Source organism: Mustela nivalis, assembly GCF_964662115.1.
Source record: "Mustela nivalis genome assembly, chromosome: 4".
Taxonomy (NCBI): domain Eukaryota; kingdom Metazoa; phylum Chordata; class Mammalia; order Carnivora; family Mustelidae; genus Mustela; species Mustela nivalis.
Genome location: NC_139023.1, coordinates 144,062,381 through 144,089,714, shown reverse-complemented (window position 1 = coordinate 144,089,714; position 27,334 = coordinate 144,062,381). Strand labels below are relative to the sequence as shown.

General features: G+C 38.7%; 1 protein-coding gene across 5 annotated transcripts in view; it reads right to left on the bottom strand.

Annotated features, from left to right (window-relative positions):
- TTC29 (tetratricopeptide repeat domain 29) overlaps positions 1 to 27,334 on the bottom strand; it is a 235,842-nt gene that overhangs the window by 169,694 nt on the left and 38,814 nt on the right. For all 5 annotated transcript variants that reach the window (XM_082727578.1, XM_082727579.1, XM_082727581.1 and 2 more), the window contains 2 exons: positions 18,757 to 18,980; positions 13,624 to 13,809 (listed from right to left, as the gene is read on the bottom strand). In XM_082727578.1, coding sequence (XP_082583704.1) covers positions 13,624 to 13,809; positions 18,757 to 18,980 — 410 coding nt within the window. The remainder of the gene's footprint in view (positions 1 to 13,623; positions 13,810 to 18,756; positions 18,981 to 27,334) is intronic.

Genomic DNA, 27,334 nt, shown 5'->3' with positions numbered 1-27,334 from the left:
ACACAAGAATTGATTTTATTCAGATATTTAATATATTAATTCTTCTTTCATTTTCACTGTTATAAGAAAATATGAGCCATGCATGCAGAAACAATTAATCTTTAATAGATTTGAGTGGTATAAACCTCAGCACATTAAAAAAAAAGAATTCAATACCTTTTTAATCCAATCCATAACAAATATGATTGGAAATTTCCTCTTACATGGGAAAATAAAAAGTACTGGTGATGTATACAATAGTTGTCCAGCTTTCACTGTAGTTACTTAGAGCTGGCAGCACCAACTCTGAAGAAGCAAAGCAAAGCACCACAAAGCACCTCACGTGATGTCATGAGAAAAGACTAAACTGGGTGTAAAAAGGCCATCCAGTTATCAAGGAGATAACTAGAATCACAAGTGAGGCATGGGAGCCCGAGCCTAAGGCAAATCTGAGGTCAGAGCATAGGAGAGGCAGAGCAGAAGGATCAGGCTGTGTATGAGAACGGTCCTAAAGGCTTCATTGCAGGAGGCATTCATTTAAAAGAATAAAAATTGGCCATTATGGCAGTGCCTCCGACTAGCCTAATGCCGGAACTGATGAACAAGAAAAGTGACATTTCCCTCACACATACAAGGTTTGGGCTTTGTGGAGTAGAATCAGTCACTGGGAAAGCTGTCAGGAGTAAAGGGGTTTGCTAAACGAGCTATAGAGTTCTCTGGTTTCTGCATACTTTGGCCTCATTTGACTTTGCCAATGGGAATAGAGTTCAGCTCATGTGGTGGAGTTTGGAGCTCTCCTTGAACTACTGAGGGATCCACTGGAGGTGCAATCCAATGAAGAACGGGGTCTCACGGTCTGGTAGATGATTGATTTGTGAATATAGAGTGCACATAGAGATATACTGAAGGGAAAGGAAAATGGAGGAAAACCAGATTGATGAAGGCAATAAGAAAAGGGCCTCAGAAACTTGTTAGTCAAACTTCCAGATGGATAGTCTACTTCTAAACCATCCGTTCTTAATGGCTGTGTTGAGGTATAGTTGTATGTCCAGACCAGTTCTAAAATGTGCTGCCAATAACCTTTTCCAACAATGAACAACAAAATTTTCTGAATGGTGTATTTTTGTTTTTTATTTTTTAGTATTTTTTTTTTTAATCTGTCAGAGAGAGAGGGAGAGATTGAGAGCACAAGCAGGGGGAGTGGCAGGCAGAGGGAGAGGAAGAAGCAGGTTCTCAGCTGAGCAGGGAGCCCAACGTGGAGCTTGATCCCAGGACCCCAGGATCATGACCTGAGCCAAAGGCAGACACTTAACTAACTGAGCCACCCAGGTGCCCCAGAACGGTGTACTTTTAAAAGATTTATTTAATTATTGTAGAGAGAGAGAGAGCAAGCGAGCATGTGTGCACTTGCGCATGGGGGTGGGGCAGAGGTAGAGAATCTTTCTGTAGACTCCCTGCTGAGTGCAGAGCCCATTCAGGGCTGACCTCACGACCCTGAGATCATGACCTGAGCTGAAACCAAGAGTTAGAAGCTTAACCAACTGAGCCACCCAGGCGCCCCCGAATGGTGTACTTCTTCTTCTTCTTTTTTTTTTTTTTTTAAGATTTGGAGTGAGAGCAAGCACAGGCAGACAGAGTGGCAGGCAGAGGCAGAGGGAGAAGCAGGCTCCCTGCCAAGCAAGGAGCCTGATGTGGGACTCGATCCCAGGACGCTGGGATCATGACCTGAGCTGAAGGCAGCTGCTTAACCAACTGAGCCACCCAGGCGTCCCTGGTGTACTTTTTTTTAGCACACAATGTCGATTGGTCATTAGCTGTATTTAAGTGTTACTCTGGTTCATTTAAACTCCAATATGCTTTCCAGGTAAGAGAGAAATGCCACAGAACTATAGGTAGCCCTTCAACCCTCAGAATATTTTTCCTTTGACCATAGGCAAAATTAGTTTTGGTGTTTACTGCTTCTGCTTTGGTGGGGATGTGTGTGTTTAATCTCCCTGTTCTCATTGGAGTATTGCCCAAGTCAGTGTTAACAATCATATTTGTTGCCATGAGAAAAATGGTTGAGAACTGCCACTGTTATAATACAGCATCAAGGCCCTGAGCCTGGGGCGCAGCTGGGAGATAAAATACAAGATATAGAAGCCCACAGACACTAGGTGGTGAGCAGGGATAGGGGGATTTTTGATATTGGGAAGATCTACTGATGTGGCTTGAGGTCACACCAAATATTTCTACAGACTGAGCAATACTGTAGCACAGTCAGAAGACAAGAATCTATGTGTTCATGGTGAGGATGTACAGGTAACAAGACTACTTAAAGCTGCTCTTCAGTACTGGAAGCCTGTTTTGGGAATGTCCATGTAAATTTTGAACATGTTTCTGGTTGTATGAATTATTTCTTGGTATGATGGTTCAAGTAGAACTAGGTGACAGAGATACTTTCAGGGTGGGTTATCTTGATGGCGGCAGATCAGACATTCCTAATTTCTCAGGTAAGGTGAATGTAAAGAATCTGTTAACTCAAATATCTTCATTTGACAGAGTTTCTGAAGTGTGTGTGTGTAGTGTTCAATACTGACAGCCATAACTACTGTGCCTGAGCTTTTGATGCCTTTGCTCTAAGAGTTGGTTCTTCTACACTGAGTTACTGAGTTGGCCTTGAGGGAGTTGCCAAGAGATTTGAGTGAAGGAAATCAGGAATCTAGGATTGAGTCAGAGAGTTTGTTTGAGTAGTGGATCCTAATTCCAAAACCCATGATCAGGTACTAAGTCTGTGCTCCTGATTGAGACACTCCAATACTAGGTTAGCCAAGGGGCCCACTATGTCCTCCTGGATTCAGTGCTCAGTAATGATGATCATGAGATCCTGAAGCAGGTTAGGACCCCGTGTAGCAGGCAAAATGTTACTGTAGATTTGTGGTACGGACATTGTATATCAGCTAGGTTTAAAAGATTGTGTAGTTTAATCTTCAGATCATATATATGTTGCACATCTACTATATCCAAATAGAGAAACACACAATGGAAATAGTAAAATGCATATAATTTTCGATTTGCAAAAACAGAAATGGAATCTTTGGAAGATTAAATTATATTGGTAAATTGAGGGACTTATGCATCTTTAAAAATATTAAAATGAAAGTTTTCAGGGAAGCACAAAAGCATTAGATATCACATTCCAAAAGAAAGTGTTAGACTATTGTGTGAATTTTTCAAAGAAATTGCCAAAAACCACTCAGAGAACTCGTAAAAGTCCTCATTCACAATAAGGGCATATAAGTGTTGGGAGACTGAAGATTGTGCACAGTGGTAGCAAATAGACCCTGAAATCCCAGGGGTTTAGGTGAAGTAATTTTCTTGCTCACATGAAGTCCACTGAGGATTGAGTGACTCTCCAGGGCAGCTCCCCTCCAAATACTCATTCAGGGATCTGGCTTGTTTCCATCCTGTGGTTTCACCATCTTAGCATAAGTCTGCCAAGGTAGCTAAGGCAAAAATAGATAGCTTGGAAGACTCACATGTGCTCCTCCATGCTTCAGGCTGGAAGTGACTCCTTAGAGGCTATTGGCCAAAGTTAGCATTTTTATAGTGACCAACACACAGGACTCAATGGTAACTCTTACCATTATAGTTATTGGACAAGGGCATTTTGAGTGGCTGGATAAGAGTTCAACAGGTATAATTATCATTAATTAAAGTGTTATCCTATATTTCCTTTTTTCTTTACTATTACAAATAATACATACAGAAAGACATATTATGTCTTTATGTAAATCTCTGTGTCTGATTACTTCCTAGAGGTAGATAAGCAGAGTTAAAGAATGTGGACATTGAAAAAAACCTCTTGATTCATATTTCAAAATTCTTTGCTAGAAATGCCAGGCTAATTTATCTTATTACCACCAATATAAAAAAAATACTTAACTTAGAAAAATTTCACAAACAGTAAATGCTACCTTAAATAAATAGGCAACACTGATTCTTGCACATTTGAATTTGGTGCATTTTGTACTTGTCTTATCAGTACATTCATCCACATAAGCGCAATGTCAGAGTCCTGACTTGCCTCTTCCATGAAAATTGTAAACCTCTGAATCAAGAGGCCTTAAGTATCTTTCCCAGTCATGAATTTCCAATGCTTAGCCCAGTGTCTTACACACAGTTGGAACATAATAAACATTTGTTATAATATTACAGGTGAAAAGTTCATCTACAGTGCTTTAACTTGTGCTCTTTTATTAATGGTCTTGGTTTTCTTCATGTTTCTTTTCCAGTTGAATTTCTTCTTTGACTATTCGTCTTTGTTCATTTACCATATTTGCATTGATATTGTGTGATTTTTCTCACCAATTAGTAAATGTTCTCAAAATAATAATGATATTAATCTGTTATGTTTCTTTCAAATATTTCTCAGACTTATCTTTTAATTACATGAGGTCTTTAATAAACAATTTTTTAAAGTATGTGTCAAATTTCTCAATATTTGTTTCTCATAATGGAAATTCTTTTCCACTAGCCTCATGCTTCCATGAGGGGGACTCCCTCTCTCTTTCCCTTTTATTTCTCATCAAGGGGAGGAAATGACATAAGCTGGTGAAATGTTGAGCTCTCCTCCTCTCTGAATTCAATTCTCAAAGAGGTTTGACCACCAAATTCCACCTTGAAGCTCACAGGCCCAGACTCAGAACCTGCAGGAGAGTCTCAGTTTGACGAGTCTGGTAGTAATGAGGTGGCTAAGATGAATTCTGGAAGATAATAGAGTCTCACTTGATGAGATACAAGCTCTGTTCCCCAATAAGCCTTAACGATTATGATGTGATCCCCACATTTCTTCTGAATTGGTTCTGAACTTGGAGCAGGGACAGAATACAATGGTCCCTCAGCCAACCTCATCATTTTCACTTGTGCTTTGTTCAATTGTTTGTATGTTCGAAGGTCTTTCCATCTAAGTATGAATGAATGAACCCTTGCCTATATTTTCCACTTGGAATTTACAGTTTATTTTAAATGTTTCTCATAAAATTTAATTTTAAAGTAAGATGCAGAAGTCATTAGCATGACTGCAGAATGTTTGGTAAATATAGAAAATAATAAAAAGAAAATTGAAAACTATATTTAATTTTTATATTGTGTATCTTCTATTTCCTAAAGTATTGAACTATATTCTTTTGTACACTTAACTATGTTTAACTGGTTTCAATGTTCACTGTTAGTTCTTTTACATTAGAACTTCCTCTTTTGTACACTTAACTATGTTTAACTGGTTTCAATGTTCACTGTTAGTTCTTTTACATTAGAACTTCCTTCTTCTTGAATTTTTATTTTTGATTCATCTCTTGTTGATTAGGAGAACAGAATACACATGGAAAATACCTCCACAATGTGCTTTCTGGAGTTTGCCTGCGTAAGAGCGTCTGTCATTGCTTCATATAGGAACCTGAACTTTGCTCTGTGTAGCATTGCTCTCGGTTCTCAGCTTCACAGCATTCTACTCTTTCCCCTCCCCCTTGAGCCCCGCGGACTTTCCTTCTTTCTCTTTTGTGGCATTTACTGGTGCAAGGAGAAAAATGAGTCCCAGTTTTTGTTACAATGCAGGCAATTCTGTGCTCTCTCTTTGAATGCAGGTAGGAGTCTGCTTTCATCGAAGTCATTAAAAAAATTACCGAGAATTTGTCTGGTTATGGATTTTTCTTACTAATTTTTGACTGAAGCATGAAGGGATATTTCAATCTGCACATTCTGAATGTTTTCTTAGGGTCTGGAAAGTTTTCTTAAAATGTCTTTGGTTATCATCTTTGTTTCAGTTACTGTGTATTCTTCCTCAGGAACTTCCACATTTACTACTTACTGCTTCCATCTCAGTCTTCCTGCTGCTCTTTGCAAGAGTGTTTTAAGTTTGTCCACAACATCACTGACTTAACTTTCTATTGGATCAGTTCTGCTCTTTACTTTTTACAATCCATATTTTAATTCTACCAACGCATCTTTTTTTTTTTAATTTTTAATTTTTTATAAACATATATTTTTATCCCCAGGGGTACAGGTCTGTGAATCACCAGGTTTACACACTTCACAGCACTCACCAAAGCACATACCCTCCCCAATGTCCATAATCCCACCCCCTTCTCCCAAACCCCCTCCCCCCAGCAACCCTCAGTTTGTTTTGTGAGATTAAGAGTCACTTATGGTTTGTCTTCTTCCCAATCCCATCTTGTTTCATTGATTCTTCTCCTACCCACTTAAGCCCCCATGTTGCATCACCACTTCCTCATATCAGGGAGATCATATGATAGTTGTCTTTCTCTGCTTGACTTATTTCGCTAAGCATGATTCACTCTAGTTCCATCCATGTTGTCGCAAATGGCAAGATTTCATTTCTTTTGATGGCTGCATAGTATTCCATTGTGTATATATACCACCTCTTCTTGATCCATTCGTCTGTTGATGGACATCTAGGTTCTTTCCATAGTTTGGCTATTGTGGACATTGCTGCTATAAACATTCGGGTGCACGTGCCCCTTTGGATCACTACGTTTGTATCTTTAGGGTAAATACCCAATAGTGCAATTGCTGGGTCATAGGGCAGTTCTATTTTCAACATTTTGAGGAACCTCCATGCTGTTTTCCAGAGTGACTGCACCAGCTTGCATTCCCACCAACAGTGTAGGAGGGTTCCCCTTTCTCCGCATCCTCGCCAGCATCTGTCATTTCCTGACTTGTTTATTTTAGCCCATCTGACTGGTGTGAGGTGATATCTCATTGTGATTTTGATTTGTATTTCCCTGATGCCGAGTGATATGGAGCACTTTTTCATGTGTCTGTTGGCCATCTGGATGTCTTCTTTGCAGAAATGTCTGTTCATGTCCTCTGCCCATTTCTTGATTGGATTATTTGTTCTTTGGGTGTTGAGTTTGCTAAGTTCTTTATAGATTCTGGACACTAGTCCTTTATCTGATATGTCGTTTGCAAACTGACAGAATGGGAGAATATATTTGCATACCAACGCATCTTAATGAAAGCATTCCTTACTTCATCTGGGGCTCATTCTCAATTCATTTGGTTCTATCCTTAGACTTTTCTGTCTTCCACCTGTCTCTTTCCACAGGTATGAAGAATTTTCCTAAAATGATCACTTCTACTAGTTTGTTCTTTGCCTGAGTCTTCAAAGATTTTATTTTATTATTTATTTGACAGAGGGAGGGAGATCACAAGTAGACGGAGAGGCAGGTAGAGAGAGAAGGGGTAGCAGGCTCCCTGCTGAGCAGAGAGCGTGATTTGGGACTCGATCCCAGGACCCTGAGATCATGACCTGAGCTGAAGGCAGGGGCTGAGCCACTCAGAGGCTCCTTTACCTGAGTCTTCAGATAGATGCTATGTTTTCTTTGAATTACCTACATTTCCCATTAAGGAGCAGTCTATTTAGTCTTGGTTTTTATTTTATTTTATTTTATTAACATTTTATTTATTATTCACGAGAGATGGAGAGAGAGAGGGAAAAGCAGGCTGTGAGGAACAAGTGGGACTTCATCCTAGGATGCCAGGATCACGACATGAGCAGACGGCAGACACTTAACAGCCTGAGGCACCCAGGGGCCCTCAGTGCTGGCAGTATCCCCTACTTCCACCTGTAGGTGGGGGACAATTGGTAGGAGCAGTACTGCATTCAATCTCAGTGTCTAGCCAGCATTCTCCTAGGCCTGAGATTTGATTTATTCTTACTTTAACTCTCTGGCTCTCCTCTGTTTTGGTCAGTTCTTGAATACATCTAGTCTTTGGCGATGGAGCTTCTTTGGAAGTTTATCATCTTGTTCATGGTCCCATCTTTGTCCTAGTTATTAGAGGACAGGTATTCTATGCCTAATAATTCTATGCCCCATCTCCTTCTGTTAATTTATGCTCTATTATGCAGAACTTAAAGATTTAAAGAGTAAGGGTTTATTTGTCCAGGACTGATCTTTGCAGGCTAGTTTCCTAGAAAAGAAGACGGACTTCAGCAAAGTTCTAAGGAAACCATTCAGCTTCAGTGATTTTAAGGCAATCAGTTCTGATCTATTGCAGTCCCTCTCTCCTGACAGGAGAGAGACTGGTGATCCCCAACTATGAATGCCTGTGTGGAAAATCTTGCTATTTTTATACCATATCCTATGACTGCAAACATAAGGCAGAGACCTCAGCCTCCACCCCTTTCTTTTCTCCCTCTGTGCTGATCTTGCAGGGGAAGGGTTGTGCTACATCAAATCATGAATGCTGATCTGGCAGGGTAAGGCTTGTATGAAGGCTCTGCCACATCATGTTGCTATTGTGTCTGTCCCCGGTCACACCAGGGGTGTGATCATACTTCCCTAAACATACAGCATCCAATGAAAGGGCAATGGGCAGCCAGCACACCTGCTACTGCTCCTGTCTCTGTGAGTTCTCTCAGAGCAGAACTGCTCCAGCAGGCCTGCTGTGAGTGCTGCTGACCAATTACCTTGTTAGCATGGCAGTTGTCCCAGCAAACTGGGCATCTATCCAGGTCCATACTATGGCCTTCTGGAAGCAAGTCAGAGGACTGGAAATAAATCAAAGACCAAGACTGGAATGGGAAGAGTCTGCTGGTGGTGTTGTGGCCACCCTTCGGGAAAGCCAATGAGTGACTACTGGGAGGAACTAGCTTTGAAAAATCCCAAGTAGTGAGACACCTATGGGGTTAAGACTCTCAGTAATAGGATTCCTTGGTTGTGTGTGTCTGTGTGTGTGTGATATTGAAGAGAGTTGCCTTGGATGGAGTGGATTCTTCACAGAAAGGAAAGCAGAACAACTGCCCCCATTTAAATTCATGCAAAAAAAAAAAAAAAAAAGGAATGCCTTCTCTATGATCACTAAAAATGGGTGAAAATATATTAGTGAAAAATGATGACTGAACATAAGCAAGACAAGGACAAGTGGGCTCCTGACTCCTGAATTCTAACTCCTTTTCATGACATCAAGATGGTTAGTAGGGATGGTCTGTACTGTACTGTACTGTACTGTAGGGATGGTTCCCTACAGTGGTTGGTATCTGTTGTGGGATCTACCTTCTACTACTGAATATATCAGAGGAGAGTATCCTTGCAACACTACCCTGCTCCTGGTCCCTTCTGGTTCCTGGCAAACTGCACTGAGATACACCACCCAGAATCTGTCCATGGAGCTGACTGTCAACAGTAATTTTGGGACCTGAACTGGGCAAGTCAAGCAGGACAGCTCCTTTCTTCAGAAGTTCCCCTGTCATTTGGAGAAGTTGGGATCAATGCTGTAGAACCTGGTTAGCCATTACTCAATCCTTGTGCTAACATCACAGGTGATAGCCTCCTGAACTGAAGACGTACATGGCCTAAGCTCTTCCTACATTGGTCTTCCTCTACCTGTTTTCTGTGACCATGATCAGCACTCTGAAGTTGTCACCGCATATCTACTTCTAATCAACCTCCTGGCCTCCCATAGCAAAGTTTGGACTCAAAGCTCTTACGGGTTGAAAGGGAATGGGTTGCTGCCAATGAAAGATGATATTTATAAGCCATGCACTGAATTGGAAGAGGAGGAACAAGACAAAAAGGTAGACAGAAATTAAGGGTTAACTTGCTCAAGACTGATCCCTCTAGGCTAGCCTTTCGGGAAAGAGACTGGCCTTCTGCAAGGCTCCACAGAAACCAGCTAGCCTCAGTGCTAAATCCATTAATCCGGTCAAAAGCAAGGCTTGGACACAGAATTGGGAAAAGGAAAAAAAGTGTTGGGACTTGCTCAACAATGAATGATGATGTAGTCAACCCGGTCCAAGTTTGCTATCCCTACCCCAATCCTGATAGAATCACAACTACAAGGCTTGGACCCCAGTATCCTGACCATGTCAGGGAAGAGGCTAATGCTAGATCCAACCACTAATGATGATCTAGCAGAAGAGTACTGAAGTTATGGCTCTGCCATGTTACCATGCCATTGTTGTCCTGGCCCCAGATCATCCCAGGGGAGGAGCCAGTGTTTCCCTAATCATGTTTCTTAAGAAAGCCTCTCTCCCAGCATCTGACATCTGGCCCTACTAGACCTCTGTGCACTGCACTAGAATGAATGGGCACATCTCTTACTAACCTAGTGTCTGAGAGCTTTCTCCAATGCTCCACAGAGGAGGTGTGAATGCCGTTTGTCCATTTGTCCTTATCAATAGGTCACAATTCTGAAAGAAGATAGAACCAGTGATTTGCTACAAGCACTTGTCAGTACATGACGACTCACATCTGATACCCCAGCTCTAGTCTGAAGAACGTGACATTAAGAATGAGACTGCCCGCCCTTTAGTCAATGGAAATCAGGCTACATTTTGTACTAGGGCCTCATCTTTAACAGCAGTGGGAACTAGAACTTGTGTTCGACTGTGGCCAGGGGGCTCTGGGTGAGGCTCTGGTCACATATGTGCCAGTGGGCTGCACACTGGCCATGACTGCACCCAGGTGCCCAGTCCCTGTGACTGTGGCTTCTGCCCATGTTCATTTGCTCTATAGTTCCCTGAGGGTTCTGGAGCCATGCCCTGGACTACAGCCTGCTTGGTTGGGTCCTGACAACCTGCCCTTTGCCATCTGCCGGCTGGTATCCTGCTTTAACCTGAATGGGCACCCCTGGCCCTGAGCACAGCTGCTGCCTAGCTGTTGCTGTGGGGCCTCCATTTGCTTGTCTGGACCAATCAGCTCAGATTTGCGGAAGCTACACCTCCATCACCTCAGGGGGAGCTCTATAGTCAGGTGAGTCCCCACTGCTCTCTAGTCACATATTCTAAGTAGCCCTAGTTTATCCTCCCCATGAAAATTCTACCCAGATTACAAAAACTGCACAGATGCTTGTCACCATTTGCAAAGCACATCAATACTCAAAGTCAATGTTTAGAATTTGCAGCAACACCAACTCAGTCATTTTATCCATCAGGCAATCAAGGCATGGCTCTTAGGGTCTATGAACTGATTAAGGGCATAGAAAAATATTCTGGTGCTGACAAAGAGTAGCTGCAAAACAAAAAAATACAATGTAACTTAAAAATAATTTCATAACCAAAATATTCTATTTGCTGTGAAGAATGGGTGCATTTTATCATGCTGTGGGGTGGGGCACGAAAATGGGAGCAAGCCAAGGGCCTGTGAATGTAATCTCACAGCCACACCACCCTCACATTTCCCGAACTCAGCCGTCCTCAGTCGCTGAAATGATATGCGCAACCATGGTACCTGGTTGTTGAGCAAACGCGTAGATACATGAATAAAGAAAGGAAGCAATGAATAAATTCTCCAACAGGAATGCATTCAGAGGTTTAAAAAAATCAGGAGGGAAGCTAGAAGTTGTTGAATGGGTACTGAGTTTCAGTTTTGCAAGATGAAAACATTCTGAAGGCAGATTGTGCAACGATGTGAATATACTTTACTACTGGACTGTACTCTTCTATGTTCAGATGGCAAATTTTGTTAGGCATTTTTTTCTGTAATAATTTTTTTTGACTCAAAATAAATCTTAAAAAAATCACAATTAAACTTTATACAAAAATTCAGAATACACCTATGATAGCTATTTGAATCCCACTGGCCTACTCTTACATTTTCATCAATGTAGCCCTGATTTCTGCAGCCTTATTTTCATATATTATTTCCTATTTCTTTTGTGACTTCTTTTTGTGGACCAGGAATGGGCAGTTTAATTATCTGATTTGTTACTGCAGGTGACGGAAAATTATTGCTCTAATTACAGAAACAAAATGAAACAAAAAACAATTTTTATTCTATTCAATGGGGGAGATTTCCTAGAGTAGAATAAAAAATGCACTAAATTATATTCTAATATATAATTTTCATAATTAGCACATCATGAAAGTGAAGCAATCTTTTGTTTGCACAGAGCAGTGACTATAGGTTCTGAAGCTAGCTGACTAGTGAATACTAGCTTCACTATTAAGCAGCTTAATCTCTTTGTGCCAGTTTTCTCAACTGCAAGGTGAAGATAATAATTTTTAAAAGTTTAAAAAAGTATCCACCTCACCTATGAAATGAGAATATTTTTTAAAAGCTTAAGCAAGAATTTTACCTTACTTAAGAATTTATCCCATATTTTAAAAGACCTACTTATTTGGGAGTAAGCGAGAAAGAGAAAGTGTGAGCGTGAGTAGGAGGGGCAGAGGGAGAGAGAACTCAAGCGAACTCCACGCTGAGCACAGAGCTGGACATGGGGCTCAATCTCACAACACTGAAATCACCACCTGAGCTGAAACCAAGAGTTGGATGCTTAACCAACTGTGCCACCCAGATGCCCAAGAATTTATTCCACTTTTACAAATTGAAAGACAAAACTCTACTTTTAACCATAGGCTAAATGTTTTAGCAAATAACTTGTCAAATAATAGTAATATTATCCTTTCCTTACCATGAATATATAGAAGCTTAGGCCCAAACTCTGAATGCGGCTGTGTTCCTATTTTACTTTTCCACTCTGAGTTCTTACCACTGCTCAGAAACACATTTTCTGCTTTAAATAGGTTGCTCCTCCTACCAGTTCCTCTAACTATGCTTTAGTGTTTATGCGTTAGTAGTTTCCTCTTTTAAACTGTATTCCTGTTTCTTCACCTGCCTTCTACCCATCTTCCAAGTCCCTCATCAGTCTCTACTGATTACATTATGCCTTCCCTGAATCTAGTCTGTATGTTTTCTCACTTCTCTGAATTTCATGCCATTCCTGAAAATGGCCCTCAAGATGGCCCCAGAACCAACTATTTACCACTTCCTAGCACCTATCCTGTTGTATATTACAATGTTTAATTTCCTAAAGCACAAAAAACTTTTTTTTCTTAAACCTTTTTCAAAGTCCTATAAAGTCCTAGCCACAAATTAATAAATATTTTCTAATTTAACTGTTTAGTTAAAGTAAAAATTTTCTGGAAAATGAGAAAACTTTTTCAGAAAAGAAATAGCATTATTGACTCTATCTTTTCATATATTTTCTTTGCAAGTTATTTACCCACCATTCCTTCCAAAAATAATTTTAACTCTTTAAGTTTTTATTTGCATTCTTTAGTAAACTACTATACAAAATATATTTTTGATGCTCCTTGTTGTTGTTTTAGACTTCAGCTTGTCTTAAGATAGCATATTATGTATGAAGTTACTTTTAAAGGACCTTCCTTCAGAAATCGCTATAAAATCACGATGGGGTGATATCTAAATTATAGAGATATTTTTGGTTCCTTATGTAGGTGACATAGGGGCACCAGGAAAATCATGGAGTATGCTTTCCTTTTTTCTCATTTTCATATATGAGAAATCAAGTTAAAATGAACAGAGGACTGTAAGAAAGAAAGAAAAATTCAAAATTGTACAGCATGAGGCACTGACCCATATGCGTGGATGGGTACAGGTGGATGCTTTTTCTGTGTGATAATGCTGCTGGGAACTCCAGCGTGAGCACTTGGGTGGACATATGACTGCAAGGAAACTTAACGGTGAGTTCATAAGTCACACACCTTTGCTTTTTAATCTCAATAACTTACATTCTCATACTAATGCCTCAGGTCTTTTTCTCAATCCCCACGTGCTTTCTGGTTGCACGGACTCTGAATCCTCCAGAGCAAGCAGAACAGCCTGATAAATGACCACTCACCATCTTCCTCGAAGAGAAGTCCCATGTGCGCATGCGCCTCGGCTTCTTTCTTCCCACCGTCAATTTTGATCAGTTGAGCAATCTTAAAACATCGTTCATAGAAGTGGTTCCTTACCCATTTGTCTTCAGAATTATTGAAGTAACAGGCCAGTGCATACAAGTTATTATAGACACCTTCAAAGTATTCTTCAAAGAAAAACAAACTGCATTAGAAAAATGTCTCATAGCTGTCCCTTCAAATGGCAAACATATTGACATTTTTAATTTTTTCTTAAAAACATGTTTAACTATTTTTAAAAATGGAAATGCAAACTTCAGTTACTGTATTTTAACCACAAAAATATTTAAGGTTAAAGGATGTGCACACAAAAAAAGCAACAAAAATCTTTTTGAAAACTTAGGACATGTCAGAAATTGACATACTCTTTGGTGTGAACACTGGACTTTATATAAGACCCAAGTCAGGATAATATGTACTAGAACTGTTCTCAGTTCTTGTGGATGAAATGAGTATGTGTTATCATCAAGTACTTTTCCCATCAAAAATTTGAAGAGTATTCAGAGATTCAAGAGAAAGCAATGTTCTTAACCATGGCAAAAAAAAAAAAAAAAAAAAAAAGTTAATGAAAAAGCAGATAGGATATGAAAATAGGAAAGTATTTTTACCTGAAAGGAAAAATAATGGTGAGCTTGTCCATACAACAAATAATGATTAGGATGACCATATAAGGTCCATACTTTCTGCAATGTTTCCAGCAATACAAGTTACTAACAATGCTAACAAAGAGTGGACTTTCAGGCTTCTGTTTTCTGGATATCTTTTTCTGCTGAAAATGCATTAATATTAGTCATCCTTCTCACTCAGTCAGTTACTAGTTTATCAGTGGTTAGTTTCTAAACCCTCCCTTTTTTCCTAAAGTGGCACCTGAACTATTTGTACACAAAAGTATACTAATAAAATGTGAATCAGTCTTATAAACCCCATTGCAATCAGTCATAAGCTTGGACAAAAATGTGTCTGTTAATAAATTGTGCCTCAGTCCTGTAAACTCCACTCTATTGGTGAATATGAACAAATTCATAATCTTCATGTCTTTTTGCATCTGTGCTTAAAGCACAGTTGTAGATAATGTGGTAACCTCTGATTATTCTTCCATGGAGTTGCTATAACAATTATTATCTATTAGAATTTTATAACAATCACTATCTATTAGAATTCTAATTGTTCACTACAATCAGAAAAATCAACCCAAATATTCCTGAAAGGATTGCAATTATGAAAAATATTTATACATTGTCCACTAGTATTCCTGTAAGATTAAAATCAAAGGGCCCAGAAAATAGTGAAGCAAGGCTGATTACAACAAAAGGTAATTTTCAAGAGCTATACATAAATCACTCTAATGTTTCAAAAGAAACTTCTAAAATTTATGTCATCCCTTTATATATGATGCTTCATAATTTCATAGGGAATTAAGATTTATCTAAAATTAAGTATTATACCTAAACATTAAAGTAAAAAAGAAGAAACAGGTCTTCCTCTCTCCCTATTTTTAAATATTTTTTGAAAGAGCTGGGAATTCTGGAGAGCCATTCTGCTTCTTAAGGTTACTCAAAATAGGAAAGAGCTTAATTGAAGAGCAGTAAGTAACCAGAGTTATTTACTTAAAACAGATACTTTCAGAATTGACTTCTCTTACGTTTTATCTTTCCATTGTGAACCTTTTACCTAAGGTGAATGGAGCACAAAAATGTTTTGTAGTATTTTATATTCTTTGTCATCTTTAGTGATTTGAGAGTTATTATTTTTTAAAGTCTGTGAAGCATTTTTATATAAAGAGATTCTTTTAAAAAAAAGTGCTCCCAAAATAATTTTTCTGATTTTCAGTAACTACACCTTAGTAGAAAAAAACATTTCCAATAGTTCTTAAAGTTTTTTTTTTTTAGAACAAGATGTATAAGCCATCAAGATTTCATATTTAAAGCACTTGAGCCAAGCTATTTTTATACAGAAAAAATTAAGTATTTTTCAGAGTATTAAGTATAAAGGAGTATTTTCAAGTTTTGAATCTCTGGACAATCCAAATAATGGGCTATACCCTTTACATTCTAAGCAGCTTTATCTCCTTGCTTATGGACCACTTACTTGAATTGTCAGCCGATATGTACAGGATGAAAATAATTTATATTGTTGGTTTATTATTTAGATCAGTATTCATTTTGCTATCTAAAAAGGAGATTCTATGATGAAATAAATTTGGAAAATGCATTTGCTAATTTCCTTCTTTCAGTGACCACACAGTATGTATCAACATGTTAAAGGCTCTGGTAAGTCCTGCAATAAACCAACCTACTTAATGTCCATGTTAATTCATCTAATGTTTCTCAAACTTAGTTTACCAGATAATTATTTTTGTTTTGCCTTATATAAAATGTGTAAAGATTTTATGGGACTCTACTAATATAGAACATACTTGGGGTATCTTAAATAAATGTTATTAGAAAAAAAAATTGCTGCTTAACCCTTAACAATAATTTAAAGTCAAGTGTAAATAATGTTTGAATTATCTATTGATTCAGTTGCCCATTACCATTATTGCCATCTCTTCTCTAGCCCCATGGGGCACAAGGCCCTAATCATAATATTACAGATGGTACAGCGATGATTTACAACAATAGGTCATATAAAAAAAATGTTATTAGGGACAAAAAAAACCCACCTTAACAAAGGGAAAATAATCAAAAAAGAAATGACTCACTTACTTAAAATATTTCTTGGCTATAAAACAGCAAGTGATGTTTTGAAGAGTAATTTAAATAACTCTGGGTTTCTGCTCTGTAAGTCTCAAGAGACAGAACTGACCCAAGATGACTATTGTTAGTGCCATTGTTTTGATTAAATGAACTTCACTGTGACCCTAGAGTGATAGTCTTTCCAATGAGAAGCAATGAGAATGCTCAAAGATACACTACTTTAGGAAAATTTTTCTCAGATTCTGCATGTCTCATGACCATTAGGATGGAATCCTGAGACACAATTAACAAATGTTTATATTCTAGATTAAGAGTGTGTGTGTGTGTGTGTGTGTGTGTGTGTGTACATGTGGGTACAGGCATATGCAGGCATGTTTTAAGATTTAGGATTAATTCAAGTTAGTAAGAATGAATATGTCTATCCCATTTTCTGGGATGTTTTTAACACGTATCACAATTTTTCCTCAATAAGGCTCATGTGTTAAATGTGAAAACAATTATACAAATTTTAAAAAAGGCATATAAATATTCACATGTACTTCAACTGAAGTATTTCCAACGTTTTTTGCAATAATTTTCATTTTATACATTTCAACCAGGCAAAAGCAAGTGCATTTTGAAGGAGATAACCTTACAGATGAGTTATCCTGAGCAAGAGGTAATTTTACTTCATTTAGCAAATGCAACTTAGTTTTAATGAGTGTATGATAAAGACCCCCAGTAAAGAAAATATCTCTTTTCTTACACCATGTATATAAAATATTGACTACTATAAAGTTTGGACTTTGTTAACTTTTGGAATCTGAGAAACAGTTTTATTTAAATGTTTAGTTACTTTTTAAAAATAAAAAATTAAAATGTTTTCTACCTTAAAGTAGACTACTTAGCATTTTAGTTTCTTTATAATTACAAAATGCTTTATGACAAGTTTCTCATATTTATGACACTGTAAGAAGTGATGTATTTGGTTCATATTTATGCTACTCCTGTGAAAGCCTCTATTTAAAACACTTAGTGAATATGATAAGTTCAACTTGAAAAAATGAGTAATGGGAAACTTTTATCTTGCTCAATTCTATTTTCAGTGCAAATATCACTTCAGAATTTGGAGCTGAAACTAGAATGTAGGTTTTTTACAATAGCATTTTTTATTTATAACAGTTAATTTCTTGAGAAATTAGATGTCATATTTCAACATTCTCCAAAGGATTCTATTTTCAAAGTCAATGCTGCCGTTAAATACTTTTCATAATACAAATATTCACTTCCTTTCTACAAACACACACACACACACACACACACACACACACACACACTCATTCACTTGTTGTTAGGATTTCTGTATATCTCCTATTTGTAAACCAGGTGACAACCTGATGAGAAACATGTATTAACTCCACCATAGAGGCTGAGAGGATTTTTGCTGCCTCTCGAATACTGTTCCATGTCCCCATTAACTTTCCCCACTGTAGCACTGGTTCACAAAAAGTTGTGTAATCCTCTATTTTCCCATAGGAAGCCCTGAAATGAAATATAGATATTGTTGGGGCTGAGGTTCTCTTTTTGAGTCCTAAGGTGTTTTCACACAAAAAAACTGAGAAAATAATAATTTAAACTGCCAAATTTATATGCCAACTTCTAGGATTTCCTTTCTTTGATTATATAAAATGACCAATTCCTAATATGTAAATAGGAAAGCCTCATGACAACAATATCAGTATATAATTATAGTAAAAATTAAAATGTTTTCAGTACTTGAAACATTGACTTTCTGGAAAATCTTTAGATACAAAAAAAAGGGAATTCATTAGAAGTGATGTGCTGGAAAATATAAAATTAACAATTTTACTCATAATTGGGAATTCCTGGCTTCTCATGTCTTCTCACTATTCACTAATAAAAATTCTCTGATTGAAATCTATAGGACTTATAGAAAAAACCTTCAGATTCCATTATATAAATTCTAGAAAATCAGTACAATTTTCAAGTTATAGTTCTCTTTGAAAGTATCTCATCAGTAAAAGTATTCAGACTATATATATATATATATATATATATATATTTAAAACTATGAAAAGATTTGTATTCGATACAAAAGATTTTAACACATTGAAAAACTCTGGAGATGTGATCAGGTGCTATGCATTGTCTTCCTGGCTTGGAATGACATCAGCAGGATGCCCCTGGGTCTGGGCAGCCTTGCGATTCCACGTTCCCTCTCACGTTTTCCATAAAGATGTTTAGATGTCTAGAATGAATGGTGCTCAGGTGCCTTAATGTTTCCAATTCATGCACGAAACACTCTGGAAACATCCCTCACCAGAACAGACTCACTGTTCCAGTTCCTGCAGCACTGCTGCCCACCGTCCCCCGACTCACCTTTCCTTTCAGCTGCCTCAGCCCTGGTCAGGTAGTGGTAGAAGTGATCCAGCTTATCAGGCTGCTCTTCCAGCGGTCTCTGCAACCACAAAAGGGACCTAACTTTCGCGGTCTCCCGCAGGGCATCCCACTTCTCCATCAGGGCAAAGAGCTCAGTAAAGGACTTATGATAACCATCTCGCAGCATGTCCACACAAATGCTCTTCTTGTATGAGTTCCGGTAACTGGGAGGAAGAAATCCAAAGCTCAGAACATTATTTTAATCCTTTAAATCTGTGTAGTTTTTTCCTTCTCTAAAAATTAAAGGTTGAATCACACTTTTTTTTTTTTCCCTGAGTTAAAGCTGAAAATTCTGCCTCAAACACTTGTAACTGAACAACTTCAGTTTAATGGAAGATGCCAGGAGCTACCCAAATATAGTTAGTTTAGTAAAATTACATTATAAATATATTAGTTCCAGAGCTAAACTCCCTTTAACAGGGACAGATAAATGAGCTGACAGCTGTCAGTCCATTCTAAAACAAAATACTAGTGACTGAGTTACTGTTACAAACAACAGAAATACACTGCTCCTAGCTCTGGAGGCTGGAATTTCAAGATCAAGGTGCCAGCTTGCAACTTAGCTACGATGAAGGCCCTCTTCCTTGTTCTTGGCGGGTGTCTTCTCATGGTATCCTCACATAGTGGAAGGGGCTAGGGGTCTCTCTGGAGATGTTTTTTTTTTTTTTTCTTTTATAAGGCACTAATCCCATTCATGAGGGCTCTGCCTTCAAAACCTAAGGACCTCCCAAAGACCACAATTACTAGTACTATCACCTTTGGGAGTTAGGATTTCAACATATGAATTTAGGGGAACACATTTAGACCACAGCAATTACAATATCCAAAAGTACTTGATACAGTAGCCTCCCAGTAAAACAAAACAAAAAAACCAATATGCTAAGCAAAAATTAAACATGCCATTCAATATAAAAAATGCACTCTATATTAAGTGGCTTCACTGTATGTTATGGAAGTTCATTCATTCATTCATTCATACTGAATGTTTGGTTAGAAAATGTTTATTAAAATCTATTACTAAGAATATTTGAAATATTTTCAGTTAGGATTAAGTTAATGATTTGTTAATAATTCACTTCTAATTTAGCGATAGATCATATGCAAAGAGACAAAGTGACAAAGGAATATTTCATTTAATTATTCAATGAATAACTATTAAATTTTCCAAGTGGAAGGCACTTGGAAAAAGGGTTCATTCTCATTGTGAAGTTTGTATTCCAGTGGAAGAACACAACCAACAAGTAAGTAAGCAAATAATAAATAATTTCAGATGATGGAAAGCACTATACAGGAAATAAAGAGGGTGATGGGATAACAGCTGTGTGGTGGCTATTATTCTACTTAATGAGCAATAAGAGGCCAAACCATAGAACTACTAATTATATTACACTTTTTTTAAAAAAAATCAGGAGACAATTAAGTATTTAAAACTGACATAGTGTGATACTACGAGCAATAAAAATTTCAGTGTGAATTGACAACAGCCTAGAATTAGTCAGGATACTCAAGTTTAAGCCCAGTTCTACCTAAGCTCCTTGGGCCTCATTTCATCTCATTTGTAAAATGTGCATATCAATTTATGCCCTACCTATATCACAGGATTCTTCTAAGAACAAAATTAAATTATGTAGATGAAAATGCTCTGAGAAATGTAAAGTCCTGCACTACTGGTTCCCAGCTGCTGGCTCTGCAATAGACTCATCTATAGAATTAAAAAAACAGGGGGAGGAGTCAAGATGGCGGAGAAGTAGCAGGCTGAGACGACTTCAGCTAGCCGGAGATCAGCTAGATAGCTTATCTAAAGATCGCAAACACCTGAAAATCCATTGGCAGATCGAAAAGAAGAACAGCAATTCTGGAAACAGAAAAACAACCACTTTCTGAAAGGTAGGACCGGCGGAGAAGTGAATCCAAAACGACGGGAAGACAGACCCCGGGGGGAGGGGCCGGCTCCTGGCAAGCAGCGGAGCAACCGCGCACAAAATCAGGACTTTGAAAAGTCTGTTCCACTGAGGGACATCGCTCCAGAGGCGACCCGGGGCAAAGCCCACACGGGGTCAGCGTGGCCTCAGGTCCCGCAGGGTCACAGAAGGATTGGGGGTGTCTGAGTGTCGCAGAGCTTGCTGGTATTGGAACGGGAAAGCCGGCTACAGAGACAGAGCCGACAGTAAGCTCGCAGCTCCGTGTTACCTTGAACCGGTCGCAGGCTCGGTGAGCTCGGAGCGCGGCCGGAGGTCAGGCAGACAGGAGTGACTGGGCGCTGTTCTCTGAGGACGCACTGAGGAGTGCGGCCCTGGGCTCTCGGCTCCTCCGGGCCGGAGACCAGGAGGCCGCCATTTGTATTCCCATCCTCCGGAACTCTACGGACAGCGCTCAGGGAACAAAAGCTCCTGAAAGCAAACCCGAGCGAATTACTCACCCCGGGCCCCGGTGTAATTCCGCCTGGGGCAAGGACACTTGAGAATCACTACAACAGGCCCCTCCTCCAGAAGATCAACAACAAATCCAGCCGAGACCAAGTTCACCTACCAAGCAGTGCGGTTTCAATACCAAGGAGAGCAGCAGAATTCCAGAGGAGGAGAAAGCCAAGCACGGAACTCATGGCTTTTTCCCTGTGATTTTTTTTAGTCTTGCAGTTAATTTAATTTTTTTCTTTTTCATTTTTTGGTTTTTTTTTCTTGCTTTCGGGTAAAATTTTTTTTTTTAACTGTTACCTTTTTCAATGATTTTTTACTAGTTTATCTAATATATATATTCTTTCTTTATTACATTTTTCTTAGGTGTTTTCTTTTTTTAATTTCTTTTCTTTTCTTTTCTTTTCTTTCTTTTTTCTTTTTTTTTCTTTCTTCCTTTTTGAACCTCTTTTTATCCCCTTTCTCCCCCCTCATGATTTTGGATCTCTTCTAATTTGGTTAAAGCATATTTTCCTGGGGTTGTTACCACCCTTTTAGTATTTTACTTGCCCCTTCATATACTCTTTTCTGGACAAAATGACAAGACGGAAAAATTCAACACACACAAAAAAACAAGAGGCAGTACCGAAGGCTAGGGACCTAATCAATACAGACATTGGTAATATGTCAAATCTAGAATTCAGAATGACAATTCTCAAGGTTGTAGCCAGGCTCGAAAAAGGCATGGAAGATATTAGGGAAACCCTCTCGAGAGATATAAAAGCCCTTTCTGGAGAAATAAAAGAATTAAAATCTAACCAAGTTGAAATCAAAAAAGCTATTAATGAGGTGCAATCAAAAATGGAGGCTCTCACTGCTAGGATAAATGAGGCAGAAAAAAGAATTAGTGATATAGAAGACCAAATGACAGAAAATAAAGAAGCTGAGCAAAAGAGGGACAAACAGCTACTGGACCACGAGGGGAGAATTCGAGAGATAAGTGACACCATAAGATGAAACAACATTAGAATAATTGGGATTCCAGAAGAAGAAGAAAGAGAGAGGGGAGCAGAAGGTATACTGGAGAGAATTATTGGGGAGAATTTCCCCAAGATGGCAAAGGGAACGAGCATCAAAATTCAGGAGGTTCAGAGAATGCCCCTCAAAATCAATAAGAATAGGCCCACACCCCATCACCTAATAGTAAAATTTACAAGTCTCAGTGACAAAGAGAAAATCCTGAAAGCAGCCCGGGAAAAGAAGTCTGTAACATACAATGTTAAAAATATTAGATTAGCAGCTGACTTATCCACAGAGACCTGGCAGGCCAGAAAGAGCTGGCATGATATTTTCAGAGCACTAAACGAGAAACACATGCAGCCAAGAATACTATATCCAGCTAGGCTATCATTGAAAATAGAAGGAGAGATTAAAAGCTTCCAGGACAAACAAAAACTAAAAGAATTTGCAAACACCAAACCAGCCCTACAGGAAATCTTGAAAGGGGTCCTCTAAGCAAAGAGAGAGCCTACAAGTGGTAGATCAGAAAGGAACAGAGACCATATACAGTAACAGTCACCTTACAGGCAATACAATGGCCCTAAATTTATATCTCTCAATAGTTACCCTGAATGTTAATGGGCTAAATGGCCCTGTCAAAAGACACAGGGTATCAGAATGGATAAAAAAACAAAACCCATCTATATGTTGCCTCCAAGAACTCATTTTAAGCCCGAAGACACCTCCAGATTTAAAGTGTGGGGAGAAGAAAAGAATTTACCATGCTAATGGACATCAGAAGAAAGCAGGAGTGGCAATCCTTATATCAGATCAATTAGATTTTAAGCCAAAGACTATAATAAGAGATGAGGAAGGACACTATATCATACTCAAAGGATCTGTCCAACAAGAAGATTTAACAATTTTAAATATCTATGCCCCCAACATGGGAGCAGCCAACTATATAAACCAATTAATAACAAAATCAAAGAAACACATCAACAATAATACAATAATAGTAGGGGACTTTAACACTCCCCTCACTGAAATGGACAGATCATCCAAGCAAAAGATCAGCAAGGAAATAAAGGCCTTAAACGACACACTGGACCAGATGGACATCACAGATATATTCAGAACATTTCATCCCAAAGCAACAGAATACACATTCTTCTCTAGTGCACATGGAACATTCTCCAGAATAGATCACATCCTCGGTCCTAAATCAGGACTCAATCGATATCAAAAGATTGGGATCATTCCCTGCATATTTTCAGACCACAATGCTCTAAAGCTAGAACTCAACCACAAAAGGAAGTTTGAAAAGAATCCAAATACATGGAGACTAAACAGCATCCTTCTAAAGAATGAATGGGTCAACCGGGAAATTAAAGAAGAATTGAAAAAAATCATGGAAACAAATGATAATGAAAATACAACGGTTCAAAATCTGTGGGACACAACAAAGGCAGTCCTGAGAGGAAAATATATAGCGGTAACAAGCCTTTCTCAAGAAACAAGAAAGGTCTCAGGTACACAATCTAACCCTACACCTAAAGGAGCTGGAGAAAGAACAAGAAAGAAACCCTAAGCCCAGCAGGAGAAGAGAAATCATAAAGATCAGAGCAGAAATCAATGAAATAGAAACCAAAAAAACAATAGAGCAAATCAACGAAACTAGGAGCTGGTTCTTGGAAAGAATTAATAAAATTGATAAACCCCTGGCCCGACTTATCAAAAAGAAAAGAGAAAAGACCCAAATAAATAAAATCATGAATGAAAGAGGAGAGATCACAACTAACACCAAAGAAATACAAACTATTATAAAAACATACTATGAGCAACTCTACGCCAATAAATTTGACAATCTGGAAGAAATGGATGCATTCCTAGAAACATATAAACTACCACAACTGAACCAGGAAGAGATAGAAAGCCTAAACAGACCCATAACCAGTAAGGAGATTGAAACAGTCATTAAAAATCTCCAAACAAACAAAAGCCCAGGGCCAGACGGCTTCCCGGGGGAATTCTACCAAACATTTAAAGAAGAACTAATTCCTATTCTCCTGAAACTGTTCTAAAAAATAGAAATGGAAGGAAAACTTCCAAACTCATTTTATGAGGCCAGCATCACCTTGATCCCAAAACCAGACAAGGATCCCACCAAAAAAGAGAGCTATAGACCAATATCCTTGATGAACACAGATGCGAAAATACTCAACAAAATACTAGCCAATAGGATTCAACAGTACATTAAAAAGATTATTCACCACGACTAAGTGGGATTTATTCCAGGGCTGCAAGGTTGGTTCAACATCCGCAAATCAGTCAATGTGATACAACACATCAATAAAAGAAAGAACAAGAACCATATGATACTCTCAATAGATGCTGAAAAAGCATTTGACAAAGTACAGCATCCCTTTTTGATCAAAACTCTTCAAAGTGTAGGGATAGAGGACACAAACCTCAATATCATCAAAGCCATCTATGAAAACCCCACCGCAAATATCATTCTCAATGGAGAAAAACTGAAAGCTTTTCCGCTAAGGTCAAGAACATGGCAGGGATGTCCATCACCACTGCTATTCAACATAGTACTAGAGGTCCTAGCCTCAGCAATCAGACAACAAAAGGAAATTAAAGGCATCCAAATCGGCAAAGAAGAAGTCAAATTATCACTCTTCGCAGATGATATGATACTATATGTGGAAAACCCAGAAGACTCCACTCCAAAACTGCTAGAACTTATAGAGGAATTCAGTAAAGTGTCAGGATATAAAATCAATGCACAGAAATCAGTTGTATTTCTCTAAACCAACAACAAGACAGAAGAAAGAGAAATTAAGGAGTCAATCCCATTTACAATTGCATCCAAAACCATAAGATACCTAGGAATAAACCTAACCAAAGAGGCACAGAATCTATACTCAGAAAACTATAAAGTACTCATGAAAGAAATTGAGGAAGACACAAAGAAATGGAAAAATGTTCCATGCTCCTTGATTGGAAGAATAAATATTGTGAAAATGTCTATGCTACCTAAAGCAATCTACACATTTAATGCAATTCCTCTATTACAAAGCTGTCATCATCAAGACAGCATGGTACTGGCACAAAAACAGACACATAGATCAATGGAACAGAATAGAGAGCCCAGAAATAGACCCTCAACTCTATGGTCAACTAATCTTTGACAACGTAGGAAAGAATGTCCAATGGAAAAAAGACAGCCTCTTCAATAAATGGTGCTGGGAAAATTGGACAGCCACATGCAGAAAAATGAAATTGGACCATTTCCTTACACCACACACAAAAATAGACTCAAAATGGATGAAGGACCTCAATGTGCGAAAGGAATCCATCAAAATCCTTAAGCAGAACACAGGCAGCAACCTCTTCGACCTCTGCCGCAGCAACATCTTCCTAGGAACAACGCCAAAGGCAAGGGAATCAAGGGCAAAAATGAACTATTGGGATTTCATCAAGATCAAAAGCTTTTGCACAGCAAAGGAAACAGTTAACAAAATCAAAAGACAACTGACAGAATGGGAGAAGATATTTGCAAACGACATATCAGATAAAGGACTAGTGTCCAGAATCTATAAAGAACTTAGCAAACTCAACACCCAAAGAACAAATAATCCAATCAAGAAATGGGCAGAGGACATGAACAGACATTTCTGCAAAGAAGACATCCAGATGGCCAACAGACACATGAAAAAGTGCTCCATATCACTCGGCATCAGGGAAATACAAATCAAAACCACAATGAGATATCACCTCACACCAGTCAGAATGGCTAAAATCAACAAGTCAGGAAATGACAGATGCTGGCGAGGATGCGGAGAAAGGGGAACCCTCCTACACCGTTGGTGGGAATGCAAGCTGGTGCAGCCACTCTGGAAAACAGCATGGAGGTTCCTCAAAATGTTGAAAATAGAACTGCCCTATGACCCAGCAGTTGCACTATTGGGTATTTACCCTAAAGATACAAACGTAGTGATCCAAAGGGGCACGTGCACCCAAATGTTTATAGCAGCAATGTCCACAATAGCCATACTATGGAAAGAACCTAGATGTCTATCAACAGACGAATGGATCAAGAAGAGGTGGTATATATACACAATGGAATACTATGCAGCCATCAAAAGAAATGAAATCTTGCCATTTGCGACAACATGGATGGAACTAGAGCGTATCATGCTTAGCGAAATAAGTCAAGCAGAGAAAGACAACTATCCTATGATCTCCCTGATATGAGGAAGTGGTGATGCAACATGGGGGCTTAAGTGGGTAGGAGAAGAATCAATGAAACAAGATGGGATTGGGAGGGAGACAAACCATAAGTGACTCTTAATCTCACAAAACAAACTGAGGGTTGCTGGGGGGAGGGGTTTTGGGAGAAGGGGGTGGGATTATGGACATTGGGGAGGGTATGTGCTTTGGTGAGTGCTGTGAAGTGTGTAAACCTGGTGATTCACAGACCTGTACCCCTGGGGATAAAAATATATGTTTATAAAAAATAAAAAATTTAAATTAGAAAAAAAAAACAACAAATAAACAAATCAAAAATGCCCAGATTCTACCCACCAAGAATTTCTTACTCATTGTATCAGCTTAGGTATGAAATGAAGCACATAAAGAGGAGTGATGGGAGAGAAGTTTTAAAAGAAAAGATAGGACTGCAAAGCCCTGGTAAGAAGTCTGGACTCCAAGCTAGGAGTAAGGTAGAAGTAGAACCACTGAAGGGTCTGAGTTAGAGAAATGACTGCATGAGATTGCAGCTTGGAAAAATCATCTGGAAGGAGTGTTGGAGCTGAATTTTTACCCTCCCCCATCCAGCAGCCAGATGCATGGCACCTATTGTAACAGGGCTCATCCATAAAGAGAGTAAGTAAACTACATTCCTAGGGAAAAGGTCAAAAGTCACCATCTTGTATCAGACCAAAAACATGATATGGGGAAAAGAAGTAAGAGCATTTTATTTCTACCCTCAAGATACAGGAGGAGAGTATGAAGGAGGAGCAGTGAGAGATGCTCCAAAGGCCATGTCCTCTTGTTCCCCTGCTTTCTACCTGCCCCTACACAAGTCACAGTAGAAGTCACCGTATAGGGTTTCT